A 15373-nucleotide genomic window follows, 5' to 3' on the forward strand; every position below is an offset into this window, starting at 1 on the left:
TGGACGAATGATTCAATCCAAAAAGCGGGAGAAATTTCAAATTCGAAATTCAAAATTCTTTTTTTAAAGCCAAATTAGTATCTTTAACAAATAAAACCCGTAATAGGAAATTCAATTTACCTTTTGCCCCTCTCCAGGAGTATCGTATTACGTCTTTGCCCTCTTTCTATAATAATCCCAATCCTTCCCCTTCTCTCCTTCTTCACTCTTCATTTCACTCTCTCAAGGTGCGCTCCGCTTCTTCTTCTTCTTTTTCTCTATAGGTAATTTTTTTTTTTTTTTATTTTACAAAAGATCGAATAATCTTCGCTGCTTTATCTTTATCTCTTTTTTTTTTTTTCTGCCTTCAATTGCTTCGTTTTTGCAGATCTAATCCTGAAATCGAACGTCGACGCTAAATTAGAAAAAGAAAATTGAGTGATTTTTTTTTTTCTGAGCATCAAATGGGTCAGATCCAATACTCTGAGAAGTACTTCGATGATACTTATGAGTACAGGTAAAACTTAATTTCATTTCTTTTTCACCGGTTTAGATCTCTTCTTCGTTCTGTTCGATTTTTCAGAACGTTAGGTTTGGGAAATGTTTTTTTCTTTGTTTTTGTAATTTTGATTTTGTTTTATATTTATTCAATTTCCTTTCTTGGTGGTGATGACCGTACAGGCATGTTGTTCTTCCTCCTGAAGTGGCAAAACTTCTTCCCAAGAATCGGCTCCTCTCTGAAGTATGTTTGTTTCTTAGGGTTTTACTGAAATCTCAAAAAACCTTTTTATGTAGTTTTGTTTATATTTTAAATTGATTGCAATATTTGTTTAATTTCGATTTGCATAAAATTTTATGAGAAATAGTTTGCTTAGATGGTTGTTAAGAGTTCTGAGTTTGATTGTCCATGAACCATGAACATGGAAATAACCAGTTTTCGCTACAGCATATCATTGGCTTCGGCACTTGGATGAATGAAGTATTGATTTTCAATGTCAAATGTTCTGTTTTGCTTTACAAAACCTGAGACATATATATCTCTTATGGTTTGTGTTTTTTCACTGTTTTTCCTTTGTTTTGGGGCTAAAAGTGTTGATGCTGTTGTGTCATTTAGCTTTCGGGATTTCCAGGTTTGATTTGGTTGATGTTGATATGCTTTTGTAGAATGAGTGGCGTGCAATTGGAGTACAGCAGAGTCGTGGTTGGGTCCATTATGCTATTCATCGCCCTGAACCACACATCATGCTCTTCAGGAGGTCTCTCAACTATCAGCAGCAGCAGGAGAATCAGGCCCAGCAAAATGTGATTGCTAAGTAATTATGTTAGTTATCCCTACCCTAAAAATAGAAGAACCAAAATAGTGGTTTCTGTTTATGCCCTGCGTAAACAGTTTGGATGTTCTGGATTGTTTTGTGTTGTAGTTCTATACTATGGAGAATTTCATGTTTGGCTTGCTTGTTACTTTCTTGATCTGATGATCTAATATCATTGGTACTCTGCATCTTAGATATAACATTTAAAAATGTTTAAACAGCATGGATGAAATTTTTTCTTGAATTTTAATTGATTTATGTAATTCTCTCTCTTTGTTCTATGTGATTCTTTTGTTCTTGGAGATTGCCTTATTTTGTTGGTGTCTGTGTTGTCAATATTGATTTAAGTTGAAGCTGTGTGATTGATTTTATCTATAATTTAGGATTAGTTTAGCATTACTGTTATAGATGAAAAAGGATTGGATTGGGAAAAGTGTTTAAAAAGTGTAGTTAGAAATTTTAAGTGTTTGATATTTTATATGAAAAAATATTGATTAATTAACATATCTAAAATAATATACATAGAATAATGAAGTATTATATATATATAATGATAATAGAATGATTTTCTATATCAAATATATTTCACTGCAAAAAACATATCTTAAGGAGATTTTTTGGTTTGGGTTTGAAAATCATGCTTTCAGATTAAAAAGTCGCATTTTTTTTGTCATTTAGTTTTGAGGTAGGGTTAAAAGTAGTTTTTAACATAAAAATTACTTACAGTAAAACTAAAAAAGTTTTAACATATTTTTTTAAGATTTAAACGGTTAGAGAGATAAGTAAAAAATTTTAAAAATAATTTAATTTTTATCTCTTGGATATCTGACAAAATTTGTGTAAAATTTTTTGAATTTCATTTTGTGTAAGTTGATTTTTTTTTATACTAATTTTAAACGGTTAGAGAGATAAGTAAAAAATTAAAAAAGTAATTTAATTTTATCTCTTGGATATCTGACAAAAATTGTGTACAATTTTTTTAATTTCATATTGTGTAAGTTGATTTTTCTTATATTAATTTTTTTTAAATTATAGTCTTTGCATTAAACCGTAACTTGATTGGGCTATATTTATTGAGTTAATCGATAATTTCATATCCGAATTACAATGTACAAATCTTTACTTCAAAAAATTAACATAATTTGTTTTAATTTAAATTATCATTTTTAAAATTTTTGCAATCTCAACATTTTAAATATTAAATAATAGTTGTTCTTAATGATTGTCAACCGATTAAGACTCTTTAGACCTGATTTAATCCATTAAAAGATATAAGAGCCAAAATAAAATGACATGAAGTAAGAGTTTCCTTTTTATAATTGAAAATATAATTTTTTAAATTTACAAGTAAATTAAGAAATTATCACATGTTTTATTTTTTTAGTTATATATTTTAATTTTTAATGTACTTTATCATTTATTTTTATATTATATGAACAAAAATATCTTTATCATTTTATTTTTATTTTATTCTGAAAAATAAATTATATTTCTATTACTAAAACATGAGATATTTTATGGTTAGCCTAATTTTAAAAAAAATTATCTATTAATTAATGATCATGGATATCTGTTGCTCTTAACATTGAATTGTGTTTCTAAATTTCAACTACTTCAATTCAGCTTCACACGCCATGACCCCACATTCTCATTGTATTATTATTTTTCTTTAAAATTATAGTATATTAACAAAAATATCTCCATCACTTACTTTTATTTTAATTTAAAAAAGTATTAAGTGTTATAGTAGCTAGACTCGCGCGACAAATTATTATCTCTATTTTTAAAATTCGAGATAATTTTTTGGTTAGCTCATTTTAAAAACAAAATTTTCAATTTGATCATGGATTTCTGCTATAACGTTGAATTTTGTTTGTAACTTTTAACTACTTCAATCCAGCTCCACACCCTATGACCTCATTTTCTCATTATTTTTTTTTTTATTTTTTTTCCCTTAAAATAACAAGGTATGAACAAAAATATCTCTATCATTGATTTTTATTTTAATTTGAAAAACTATCAAGTGTTTTTTCTCAAATGGAAAAAGTATCAATTCAGCTTAGGAACGAATTCATAATTTTTTCTCAATGGGGGCAAACTCTCTATATATTAATGCAAAGATATTAATGTTTTTTAAACTAAAAAAAAACTTTTATTTAAAGAATTTGAGATATTTGTTACAATATCAATTATATAGAAAATTTAAATACAAATTAACACATATAAAACAAAAACTCATAATATGAATAAACACAAGCACAACAATATAGTCTTCATAGTTCAAAATATAAGGTTTTTTATTATTTTAAATAATAAAAGATATATAACTTTATTTGATTTTGATAATTTTTTTTTAAAATTCACTTTCTCTTATTGAGATATTTATCTAACTAAATAAAATCAAATATCAATTTTAATTTTTTATAGTTTCGGCATAAGATGAGATATGGAAATACAAAATAGTCTGGCATGTCAAATTATTATTTCTATTAGTAAAACTCAAGATATTTTTTTGATTAGCTCAATTTAATAAAAAAAAAGATTTGTCTATTTTATGGATTTCGTATTAATTAGAGATATTAATTTTACTTATATCTAATGAAGAATCTGATTTTTTACTTGAGGGAGATAAAAATAGGTATTACATTATGAATATGAAGATGAATATAATTTTAAATTTTTATTATGTACAGAGATGAAGACAGGTAATATAATTTTCATCTTATAGCTGTGCTTGTATTTTACATATATATATTTATATATAATAAATTTTTTATTAAATAATATAAAATTTTATTTTAGATTAATTAAAATTAATATATTTTTATTAAAAAAATATATTAATAAATATTTATAAAAAATTACCTAATAAAATTTTATTTTAATTTCTTTAAAAGTTATGGATATGAAGATTATCATTATTCGTTAAATACCTCTGATGATAAGAAAGAAATAAATTTAAAATATCCATTAATTATAAGTACGAAGATGAATATAATATTAAAATATAAATCTGAGAATGAAAAATACTTTTAACTTCTCCTATCCAACCGTTGACATCCCTGGTATTGATAAGGGATTTTCATCGTTGTTAATGTGTAATTTTATTTGTAAATTTTAAGTACTTTAATCCGAATTAATTTGCTTAAATTATTTTTCAAAATAATATTAGATACTTGTAAAAGTAACAGAGAAGACAAGGAACTTTGAACTTTTTTCTTCGATCGATTGGCTTTTCTTGCAACAAACCACACAATAGTCAGATTAGTTGAATTGCAACAAATCCATTCCGCAGCCGCCGTTCATTGTCTTCTTTCGTTGCGACAAACCACACAGTAGTCAGATTAGCTGAATTGGATCAAGAAGTAATCTATGTCACTAGAGATTTTTTATTTTATTTTTTTTTAAATAGGCCTTTTTTTTGTTGGTTTAACACATGCAACCTACGGATTCCTTTCCACGTTGTCGGCCAATGTAAAATTTTAAGCAATGTTTGGTTAGGAAAGGTAAAATAAAATGAGAATAAAAAATTTGTTAATTTAATGTTTAAATTATAAAAATAAAAAAATTTTAATCATTTGGTTAACAAATTTTTTTATTTATCTTTTTTTAATCTTTTTTAATTAGTAAAACCACAACAGATCAATCTCTAAAACCTTATGGTTGATCAAAAATACGTGTGAAGAGTGTGTTGCAGCTAGAGTAACACATGCGAATACTTAATGAGACATGGACATGATGTCAAGTGTCCATCATGCTTAAAACTAACTGGATGCGAAGCTAAGGGATGTGCACCTTAAGATATAATCTTCGAGAATGATACTTTGAGGTTAGTGTCACTCCTGATTAACTAGTTGTAAGCCATTATTTGTGTTGTGCCTCAAGATTCTAGATATGAGAGTTGCGGAGATTACATGCGGGTATGATGTTGGGTTCTGACCATACTTAAAAAAAATATCATAAAAAAAATTAGAGCTACACATTTATACAAATTCTTAAAAGGTTGATGCTCGAGATCTTTATGTTTGGATAATATTATTTGGGTGCTTGAGATTTCTCAGAGTTAAGATATATATTAATGGTGAGAGTTAATTGTCTTTCTTTGAAGAGTTTTGAAATATTGCGAGTGATTCTGCGAGATCAAGCTAAAAAAATTTATTATGTGAGATTTCAATGTACCATTAGAATTGTTTATGAAAAAAATCTTTACAATACATAAAAAAATCTTTAACAAATTATTAAAATGTTATTTTCATTATTTAAAAAGAAATTGATTATTAAGCCCTTATACCATAATTATAAAAATATCATTTTTTATAATTATTTATTATAATACCTCTCCTATGAAATTACCAAAATACTTTTTTCATTGCTTGATAAGAAACTAACACCTGATCAAATTGATTATCATACTTACATACCATAATTATTAAAATATCCATTTGTAATAATTATTTACTATAATATCGCAAGAAATTACCAAAATATATTTTTTATTGTTTAATAAGAAATTGACATATGATCAAATTGACCATTATGCCTTCGTATTATAATTACGAAAATAATTTTTTTCTTATAATTATTTACTATAATACTCTCATACTATAATTAAAGAAATGTTCTAAAAAAATTATCAAATAACCTTTTCAATTGCTTGATAAGAAATTAACATTTGATGAAATTGACTATTATGCCATCATATTATAATTACAAAAATACTTTCTTTTATAATTATTTACTATAATATTTTCATACCATTATTACAAAAATATCTATTCTCTTATAATTGATCAATATTATTATAATGCCATTATACTATAATTATAGAAATACCTTCTTCTTATAATTGATCAAAATTATTATAATGCCCCTTTCTATCATATTTACAAAAATATCCTTATGAAAGCTTAATAGAAAGTTGATATGTAGCATTTTGTTTCAAAATCAATAACATATATTAAAACAAACTCCTTGATAATTACTATAATAACCTTTTGTTTATTTAATATAATATCGTCACGTATCCAAATTTACTATAATGCTTTTTTATTATAATTATGAAAATAGTTATTTTCTTATAATTAATTAAAAATATTATAATACCCTCCTATAATAATTATAGAAATACCCTTCGACTATAATTAGCTAAAATTACTACAATGTTTCTTCCACCAAAATTATGAAAATAACCATTGCATAATTAACCAAAAATTACTATAATACTTTTCTTATCATAATTACAGAAATACTTTTATTAATACTTTATAGGAAGTTGATATATGACTTTTTTTTTTTCAAAAATACGATAATAGATTTATTAAATTATATATTAAATTTTAATATAATATAAAATTAATCACACATTAATTTATTAATATATTTTTGTCATTACTTTATAAGAATTTGACATATGAAATTTTATTTTAAAATTACGATAGTACCTTAATTAAATTACATATGAAATCTTAACATAATATAAAATTAATTATATATTAAATTACTAAAAAACCCTTGCCATTGCTTCATAAATATTTAACATATGAAATTTTGCTTGAAATTTACTATAATACTTATATTAAATTACTTATTAAATGTTCAATAACTATATTAAAATAATTCCAATAAAAATTACTAGAACTCTAATTTATTTATTTAAAATGATGTTGACATGTATACAAATTTATTATAATGCATTTCTATCATAATTATAAAAATATCTCTCTTTTTATAATTAGCTAAAATTATTATAATATCATCCTATCATAATTATAAAAATGCCTATCCTATTATAATTAGTTAAAATTACTATAATACCTTTTATATCATAAGTATGTAAATATCCATATGAATGTTTTAAAAGAAGTTAACATGTGACATTTTATTTCAAAATTACTATAATGCTCATATTAAATTATGTATTAAATTTTAAATAATATAAAATTAATTAAATATTAAATTATTATATACCCTTGTTATTGGTTTCTAAAATTAAACATATAATATTTTATTAAAAATAATCAAAACTAAATGATTAAGTGAGTTAAATAATTATATTAAAATAAAAAATTAAAATATTTTATATTTTAAAATAAAAAATATTTAATCCCCGAAATACTTTTGCGGTCGCGCGGACTTTAAAAAAGGCGAACATCTCAATTGAAAATCATTTTGGAGCCGCACCGTCGCACTGTTTACCAACGCGCGCCCCGTGACAATTGCCTGATATTACGTCTTAATAAAAAATGGGGTGTAACTAATATTGACGCGCGTTTTTTTCTTAATAAAAACTAGGTTGCAATCTAGAACGATTCAAACCAAACAAAGGCTGCCGTTCCCAAACAGCAGACAAAAATTTTTGAGTTGAAACTTGCTTTTAACAGCCATGTCTCCGGTGAATTCAGTCGCTGTGAACTTTACTGCTCAGGTGGCAGTGCCTTACGTTGACTCAGGGACTGGTTCTTTGGCACAGACTGAAGATTCGTGTCGAAATCGGGAATCAAAATTTTCATTCACGTTATCGAAGACAGATTGCGAGTTCTACCAGCTGCTGTTGAAATCAGTTTGTGATGATGAGCAGCCGTTGCCTGAGCCGGAATTTGGAGTGCAGCCTGGTTCCATGGTGCAGACTGAAGATATGAATCCAATTTGGATATCATCTGCAACAGCCATGTACATGTCGTCGCTAGGAGAAGAAGAAGGTAATCGTAACTTGCCACAGCAGTTCAATTCTCAGGATAGCTCTGAAAGAGACGCTGTTGAACAGAGAGTTGGGTCTTTTGAACCAAACTTAAATCACCTGGATCATGCTGGTCTAGCTTCAAATGGACGAAAACATCGTAAACCAAGGCGGACAACAATGGAAAAAGCAAGGAGCCTACTTGATGAAGCAGGATCATCAATTGCAGCTTCCATTGGACAGAAACGAAAGGATTGCGAAACAAGAATTCTGAAAGAAGAGCAAGAACATGAAAGAAAAGTGAAAAAAAGAGAGCGAGATAGAAAATATCGTGCAAACCTTAAGGTAAATGAATTATCTATGTTTTCAATTTTCCGGTTGCTATATATGACTTATGTATTTCATAGTAAATTAATTTTTTGTTTTCTGTATTCAAATTAAGAATCAATACCATAGACTGATTACAATAGCATCCAGTTTTGGGGGAATTGACCAAATGGAGTCAAAGATTAATCACATGAACTCTGAGTTACATAGACTCCAAAAAAAAGAGGTAGAATACGACATGTTCCAGCAAGAAATTGAAACGGACTTCCATCGATTAGGGCTAATGAAGTTGAAGTATGGTGGATATCTGGAAATGGAATCCATGTTGGATAAATTCAAGGTATTTATTGTGCTGTAATTTCCTCATGTTAGTATTAAGTTTGACTTTTTACTTGCATCATGTTAATTTAACCGATGTTAAGATTTATGATTCTTAATGTGACAAGGAAATCGAGACCAAGTCCCATATATTAGATCAAATAAAATCTAAGTTCGGGGTTCAGGAAACCGAGTCCATACTGGATAAATTAATGGCAATGGAGGCCCAGGTAAATAGGCTCGACCAAATAAAGTCATTGTTTGTTGGAATTGATGATGTAGAGACGGAAATAAATAGGCTGAAGAAAATAGAGTTCAACCAAAAGGAACTGGAATCTTATCAGTTTCAGGCATCTCCTGGTAGCCACGAGGTACGTCTCTCTTTCTCTGTATCTTCAGCTTTACTTTTCTTTTGGGTTCGACGTGGTGAAGGTTTAAAATTAGGAAGGCTATAGTTTCTCCCTCAGTCTTATCCTTCCATGCTTTATGGTTTATAGTTTAATTTCCTCTTTTCCATCTGTCAGATTAGTGATCCCTCCTTGGTTGACCTCTTGTATGAACGTACGTACACTCGTACCATTGTAGAAACTAATTTTATTCGAATAAATTTCAATTTTTTTTTCGGGATTTTGAGTTTCGAAATTAAAACACATTTAATCAATTTAATTGGATTTTATGGACTTAATTTTATTGTGATCATATTTTTATTTTATTTTATTTTATTTTATTTAATGTTAAGATTCACAGTCCATTTGTGAGACCAAGCATTTTAAGTCTAAATTTATTAAATTTTAATTATTTAAAAATCTTAAAATTAAAAAAACCAAAACAAAACAAAAACAGAAACAGAAAAGTTTTTTTCAATTATAAAACACAAGTGTGTTTGATAAAAACCTTTTCAAACCATTTCTTCAAAAAAAATTTCTTCTCTCAAGCAAGCTAAACAACCGACCTCCCTTTCCTAGAAACCGACCGGTGCCAGCGGTCGCTGGCGCTGTTGCTGATTTCCTACGTCGGCTTAGTTTTAAATTCTACCCACTCCTTTCTTTCAACCTCTTCATTAACGCTCTCCCGTTAGATTTTCTTAAAAATCGACCACACTCCCTGGATCTACTCTTAGAACCGGCGGCCTCAAAGCCAAAAAAATCCCTTTCCGCTGTTCCAAACTATGCCCTTTATCTCGTCCTAGCCTCCCTCCTTACCGAAAATCAAGACCCGACACCATTTCAAACTCCTTAAAGCCGAAAAACCCAAGAGACTTCCTCGTTTCTTTGTGCTTTTTTTTTTTGTTTCTTTTATTTTGACGCTGCTTCTCTCCACAGTGGAATGCGTTTTTTTGGTTTGTTTATTTTGGCTTTTGGTTTGCAGGTGGTTGTGGTGGGTAACTGATGGGTTTGGCTTAGGGTGTTAACAAAGGGGGGATTTGGGTCTGCTCGGGTTGGTTTTAGGATGAAGTGCGGGTTGATGGTCGTGGTTTCAGTGCTGGATAGAAGGGATTTTTGCAGGATTTTTCGTTCAAAAATTGGCCTCCACTTGATTTTTGGCTCAGTTTAAAAATAATTTTGGGATAAATGGAGAGACCAAGAAGATTGTTGTGATCTAATGGAGAAAATGGTCTTGGGTATGGAGGGTTGATGGCAGCTGAATTTCAGCTGTAAGAGGTGGCGCTAGGGTGGTTGGTATGGGATGGGAATCTGAGAGTCGATAAGGCTGGGTGAGGGTGACTGTTGCCCTCCAGGTGTTTTTTTTTTTTTTAATAAAATTTCAAAATTTTTAAATAATTAAAATTTAATAAATTTGGGCTTAAAAGCTTTGGGTCTCATAAATGGATTTTGAGCTTAAATAGCAAGTCACAAAATCCCAAACAAAATCGAGATTCACCTGGACATAAATATTTGCTGTGTATGCAAAAGTTTTATTTGTTCGGCAGAAAATGATTTTGAAAAAATAATTTTGTATTCTCAAATGTTTGTTTAATATAAAATTGATTAGGTAATAAAAAATTATTAATTGCTCAAGATAAAATGAAGTAATATTTTTAGAAATTGTTTTATCTTTTTCAAAAAGAAAAATAATATTTTTGAAAAAAATTATTTATGATTAAAACTATTTATCTAAGTATTTAAACATAATTTTACTTTAATTGGATTTTGTAAATGACTTTTTTAGAGTTCAAATCTAATTTCATTCGATTCAAATATTATTATATAATAAATAATATTTTTATTTAATATTATTTAAAAAATTAAAATATTAATTTTAAAATTTTTTAAATATTTTAATTTTAAAATAATTTTATAATTTTACTCAAATAAGATTTTAAATATAATATTTTAAGTTAAAATTTGATTTGATTTTATTTAAAATATTGTTATATTAATAAAAATATTTTATTTGATTTTAATTTAAAAAATAAATTATTAACATCAAAAGTTTTTTGATATTTTAATTTTAAATAGTTGTATTTTGTATATTATTAAACATAAATATTTTAAATATTTCAATAATAAATAGTTTAATGTTATTATTTTAATAATCAATAATAATATATATAATTAATTTTTTATAATTTTAATATGAATATTTTAAATAGTTTTTAGTTTAAAATATATAATTTTATAATTTTATTTATAAAGATATTTATATTATTATTTTAGTAATAAATATAAATAAAAGAGATTTTTGTTATAATTTAATAATAGATACTTTCAATATAAAATATAAATATTTTAATAGTGCAAATATTTTAATAATAAATGTTACTATTTTAATATTAATAAAAATAATATTTTAAGAATAGTAATACTATTTTAAATATTTTAAAATATTAATTTAAAGAATAATATATAGTTTTATTTTAAATATTTTTTATATTAATATAATAGTTAATATTAAATAATATTATTAATATAATTATTCTTGAATATTAATAATTTTAATAATAAATAATTTTTAATATTTTAATAATTATATTAATATTAAAAAAACAGGTTTTAAAAAAAAATTTCTTTAATTTTTCAAACAATAGAAAAATGTTCCTTTTTAAGAAAAATATAAACATTTTGCTAAATATATTTTTTAAAAATCAATTTGTGCGAAATAAAAAGAGCCACACATTCCAGTCGGCACACTGGGATTTCTTACGGGCAAATGGCTCATTCCAGTCGGCACACTAAGATTTCTTACGGACAAACCTATTAGTTATTTCTATCCTATATGTATCCTACCTTTAGTCTCTGTCTGGCAACATTTTGGTGTGATGAAACAGTATTTTGCTGCCTCTTGTATCTTCCAGCAAATGGAGCTCGATCATGAATACTACAGACAACAACAAATGGTCGCCAATTTTGAACGATTCGAGCAAATGAAATCTAAGTTTGGTGGAACTGAAGAAATGGAGACGAAGTTGGAAAAATTCCATCATATGGAGGCCAAGTTACATAGATTAGAGCAAATAATCTCCATGTTCGGCGGAATCAATGAAAATGGAATCGAGACCGCAATAAATAGGCTTAAGACAATAGAATCGCAGCACATCAAACATAAGCAAAAGGAATTGCCGTTCTTCCAGGAATCTCCTGGTAGTCTCCAGGTATCTGATCTCCCGCCTGTTTATCCTTTTTAAGGTTAAAAGCATATTCGAGTGCCTTTGATAAAGATAAAAGATTCACACATTAAGTCAAGATAATAAGACCTATTAGTTACGTCTACCCAACTTTTTTTTTTCTCTTTCTCTCGTAATGGCTGTTATGAGACATTATTTTGCTGCCCTTGACATGCGCGTGTACATTGTATGTTTATTGCCACGTTGTATTAGTTGTTTTGTTCAGAGAGGTTCATTATGGTTTTTTTTTTTTTTTTAATTCTTGCTTTTGAACTAGATCGTTTATGGATCTTTTCTCCAACTTATATTAATGTTTCAGGTGTCAGATGAATGCGTAATTAGTCTAAATTCCCATGCCGCTGTGAGTGGGCCTGGCATGCAGTATTCTGATGTTCTCGTGGATGAACTCATAGGTAAGCTTACTGATGAGAACGTTGCGAGCAACTTGGACCACGAAAGCTTTAAAGATTTATTAGATGGAGAGCGTGAAAGCGTTGGCAAATATACAATCCCACGGGCTCTGGTATCGACTGCCTGTGATATCTTCAAGGCCCATGGCGATATTACAGCAAAATGCAAATACAGTGGTATGACTTCTCAGAGAATATTTATTTTGTGTTGTGCCGCTATCAAAGAGATGGGTGAGTGGTCGCTTGAAGAAGTTAATGAAAAGATTATGCGGAAGTGGGGAGAAGCAATCATGGATGCTAAACGCAGTGAATGTGATGTGGAATTTGCGTTGCAACATTTGAAGACAATTGCTGAGGGTTACTTTGGTCTAATAGCACGCAAAGATCGTAATAGCTTGAAACAGAGAATGGCAAGTCTAAGGGCCGATGAAGCAGCCTTGAGAAAGGAGCTTGAGATGAAGTCAAATGAGATTAAGGCCATCGAAGCCAAATTAGGAGACTTAACATCTAAGCAATGCTTGATTTGCCAGGAATCCGCGGATAAATTTTTGGGCAAAACTGTTGGTATTTTCTGATTAATTGGTTCTATGTTACCTATGTTGATTAAAAGGTTCTCATTTGAACATCTCTCTCGTTTCTCTTCTCACTGAATTTCCTTTGTTTTCTTGTTGTTGAAACAAATCTATAAAGAATAAATGTTTTGCTCTATCCCATTTAGAGTTATGTCATGTATATTTATATCATGAAAAAGTACAAGCAGATTTACACATAACTAAGTGTACAACTATTGATAACATATTCTAATACACCCCTCAAGTGATTGGGGAGCCATAAGAACTTGTTCTTAAATGGATGAAAAATTGAGAAAAAAAGTCATTTGGTAAATATATCAGCTGGTTGTTATTGAGAACAAACAAAAAAGGACATTAAGAAAATGCTTGTAAACAAAGTCTCAAACAAAGTGATAAGAGGTCTCTATATGCTTTGTGTGAGCTTGAAAGATTAGATCGGTAGCAAGTTGAGTAGAAACCATATTGTTAGAATATACAAAACAAGGTAATGCAACAGGAAATCCAATCTCATTCAATATATAAGAAATGCAAAGTATATCTTGATAAGCTATAGAAAGAGCTATATATTCTGCTTCAGTATTAGATTGAGCAATAGAAACTTGCTTTTTAATACACCAAAAAACAAGATTGAAACCTAAGAAAATACAGTGACCTATTGTAGAATGTTTTAGTGTTTGGACAACCAACCCAATCAGCATTAACATAGCATACCAAATTTGGTGTAGTGCAAAAAAGTAATCGAATACCATAATTGATAGTTCCTTTAAGATATTTCAAGATTCGTTTCACAGCTTGAAAGTGAGTATTATGAGGCGTATACATAAATTGACATATTTGTAGCACAACATAGGTAATGTCAAGTCTAATAAAGGTAAGATATTACAAAATTGCAATAATGATATAATATTGTGATGGGTATGAAAATATTAAAATTTGATAATTTATCATTTACTTTTTTATCTTTATTTTTATTATAAAGAATGAAGTAGCGTTCAGGGGATAATAGTTAAAATTTTAAAAAAAAAATTACTGAATTTTTTCTGCATTAAGTGATAAGTAGATATTTATCTATTTTTCTTATTCAACACTTTTTTATTAAAAAAATTTTATCAAGCAAATTTTAAAATATATTATCAAAAACGTTAAAAAATTAATTTATTAAAAAATTTCATTTTCAATACGTTATCATACAGCGTCCTAATCATAAGGATTTACTAACTATTTTAGGAGTGAATTTTTCACTGAAATTGTAACCCAACATTTTCATTTTTTTTCTTCTTTATTTGTGGACTTCTACCTCTTTGTATCGAAATATATACTTATATAAGTCTCAACAAATTCAATAGATTAACATTAATTTCATATGAAAAATGAAACCCCCTAAAATCAACAATAAATAACAAATTAACAAAAAAAAAAAGGAAATACATTTAATTTAGCCTTTGTTTCTCATAATAATGCTTGTAGAACTTTAATTTTTCTGTTATCATGATAAATTAAATTTAATTGTAATCCCACAAATGATTTTTGAATTATAATAAAATATTTAATATGTTATTTAAATTTTAAAAATTTATGATTTATATATGAATTAAGAATTTATTAATTAATATGATAATTATTGTTAATTTTTATTGATAATTATGATTAATAAATGATATTTTAAATATAATATTAATTAATAAATTTATAATTTAATTATCATATTAAAAAAATTTTAAATTTAAAAAATATATTAAATATTTTATTAAAATTCATAAATAATGTGACATTATTTCTTAATTTATTTAAATACCGCATTTTTTTACTTTTTGATTTGTTGTGCTGTCATTGCGCGCTTTACATCCGGATTTTGATTTGCCCTTTATTCTGTTTCGTTGCCTGAGGGCCCATTTAGTTTTGCTTTTAGCACCAGTACGGTGCAATTAAGGATATTTTCACACTGAAGAAAGATGTTTAGGGTTGGTGACTGGAAAATTTCTATTGCACCACACCCATCGATCATTACTGAAACCAAAAAGATTAGTGGAAATTTAGTAATTATATTTAGTGTTCAGTATCCTAAAAATGGATGAAAAGCAAAACACTCGTTTGTGTTTATGCTCTGCGTAAACAGTTTGGATGTTCTGGATTGTTTTGTGTTGTAGTTCTATACTGTGGAGGATAATTCCATG

General features: G+C 27.4%; 2 protein-coding genes across 3 annotated transcripts; both read left to right on the plus strand.

Annotated features, from left to right (window-relative positions):
• Positions 1-122: 122 nt before the first annotated feature.
• On the plus strand, positions 123-1555 carry LOC111284199 (cyclin-dependent kinases regulatory subunit 1). 2 transcript variants are annotated; one of them, XM_022872921.2, is made up of 4 exons: positions 123-263; positions 368-496; positions 661-721; positions 1144-1555. In XM_022872921.2, exons 2-4 carry the CDS (start codon positions 444-446, stop codon positions 1294-1296), a joined length of 267 nt encoding a protein of 88 aa, XP_022728656.1. In that variant the 5' UTR covers positions 123-263; positions 368-443; the 3' UTR covers positions 1297-1555. The 2 variants fall into 2 exon arrangements, with proteins under 2 accessions (XP_022728656.1, XP_022728657.1); XM_022872922.2 differs by having other exon boundaries at positions 204-227.
• A 6067-nt stretch (positions 1556-7622) lies between these two features.
• LOC111284198 (uncharacterized) lies at positions 7623-13339 on the plus strand. Its single transcript, XM_089761666.1, has 5 exons — positions 7623-8313; positions 8411-8635; positions 8742-8984; positions 11909-12205; positions 12537-13339. Exons 1-5 carry the CDS (start codon positions 7675-7677, stop codon positions 13200-13202), a joined length of 2070 nt encoding a protein of 689 aa, XP_089617792.1. The 5' UTR covers positions 7623-7674; the 3' UTR covers positions 13203-13339.
• The last annotated feature ends 2034 nt before the right edge of the window (positions 13340-15373 follow it).

Source organism: Durio zibethinus, chromosome 6 (assembly GCF_047325235.1).
Source record: "Durio zibethinus cultivar Kanyao isolate XHJ-2024 chromosome 6, ASM4732523v1, whole genome shotgun sequence".
NCBI lineage: Eukaryota > Viridiplantae > Streptophyta > Magnoliopsida > Malvales > Malvaceae > Durio > Durio zibethinus.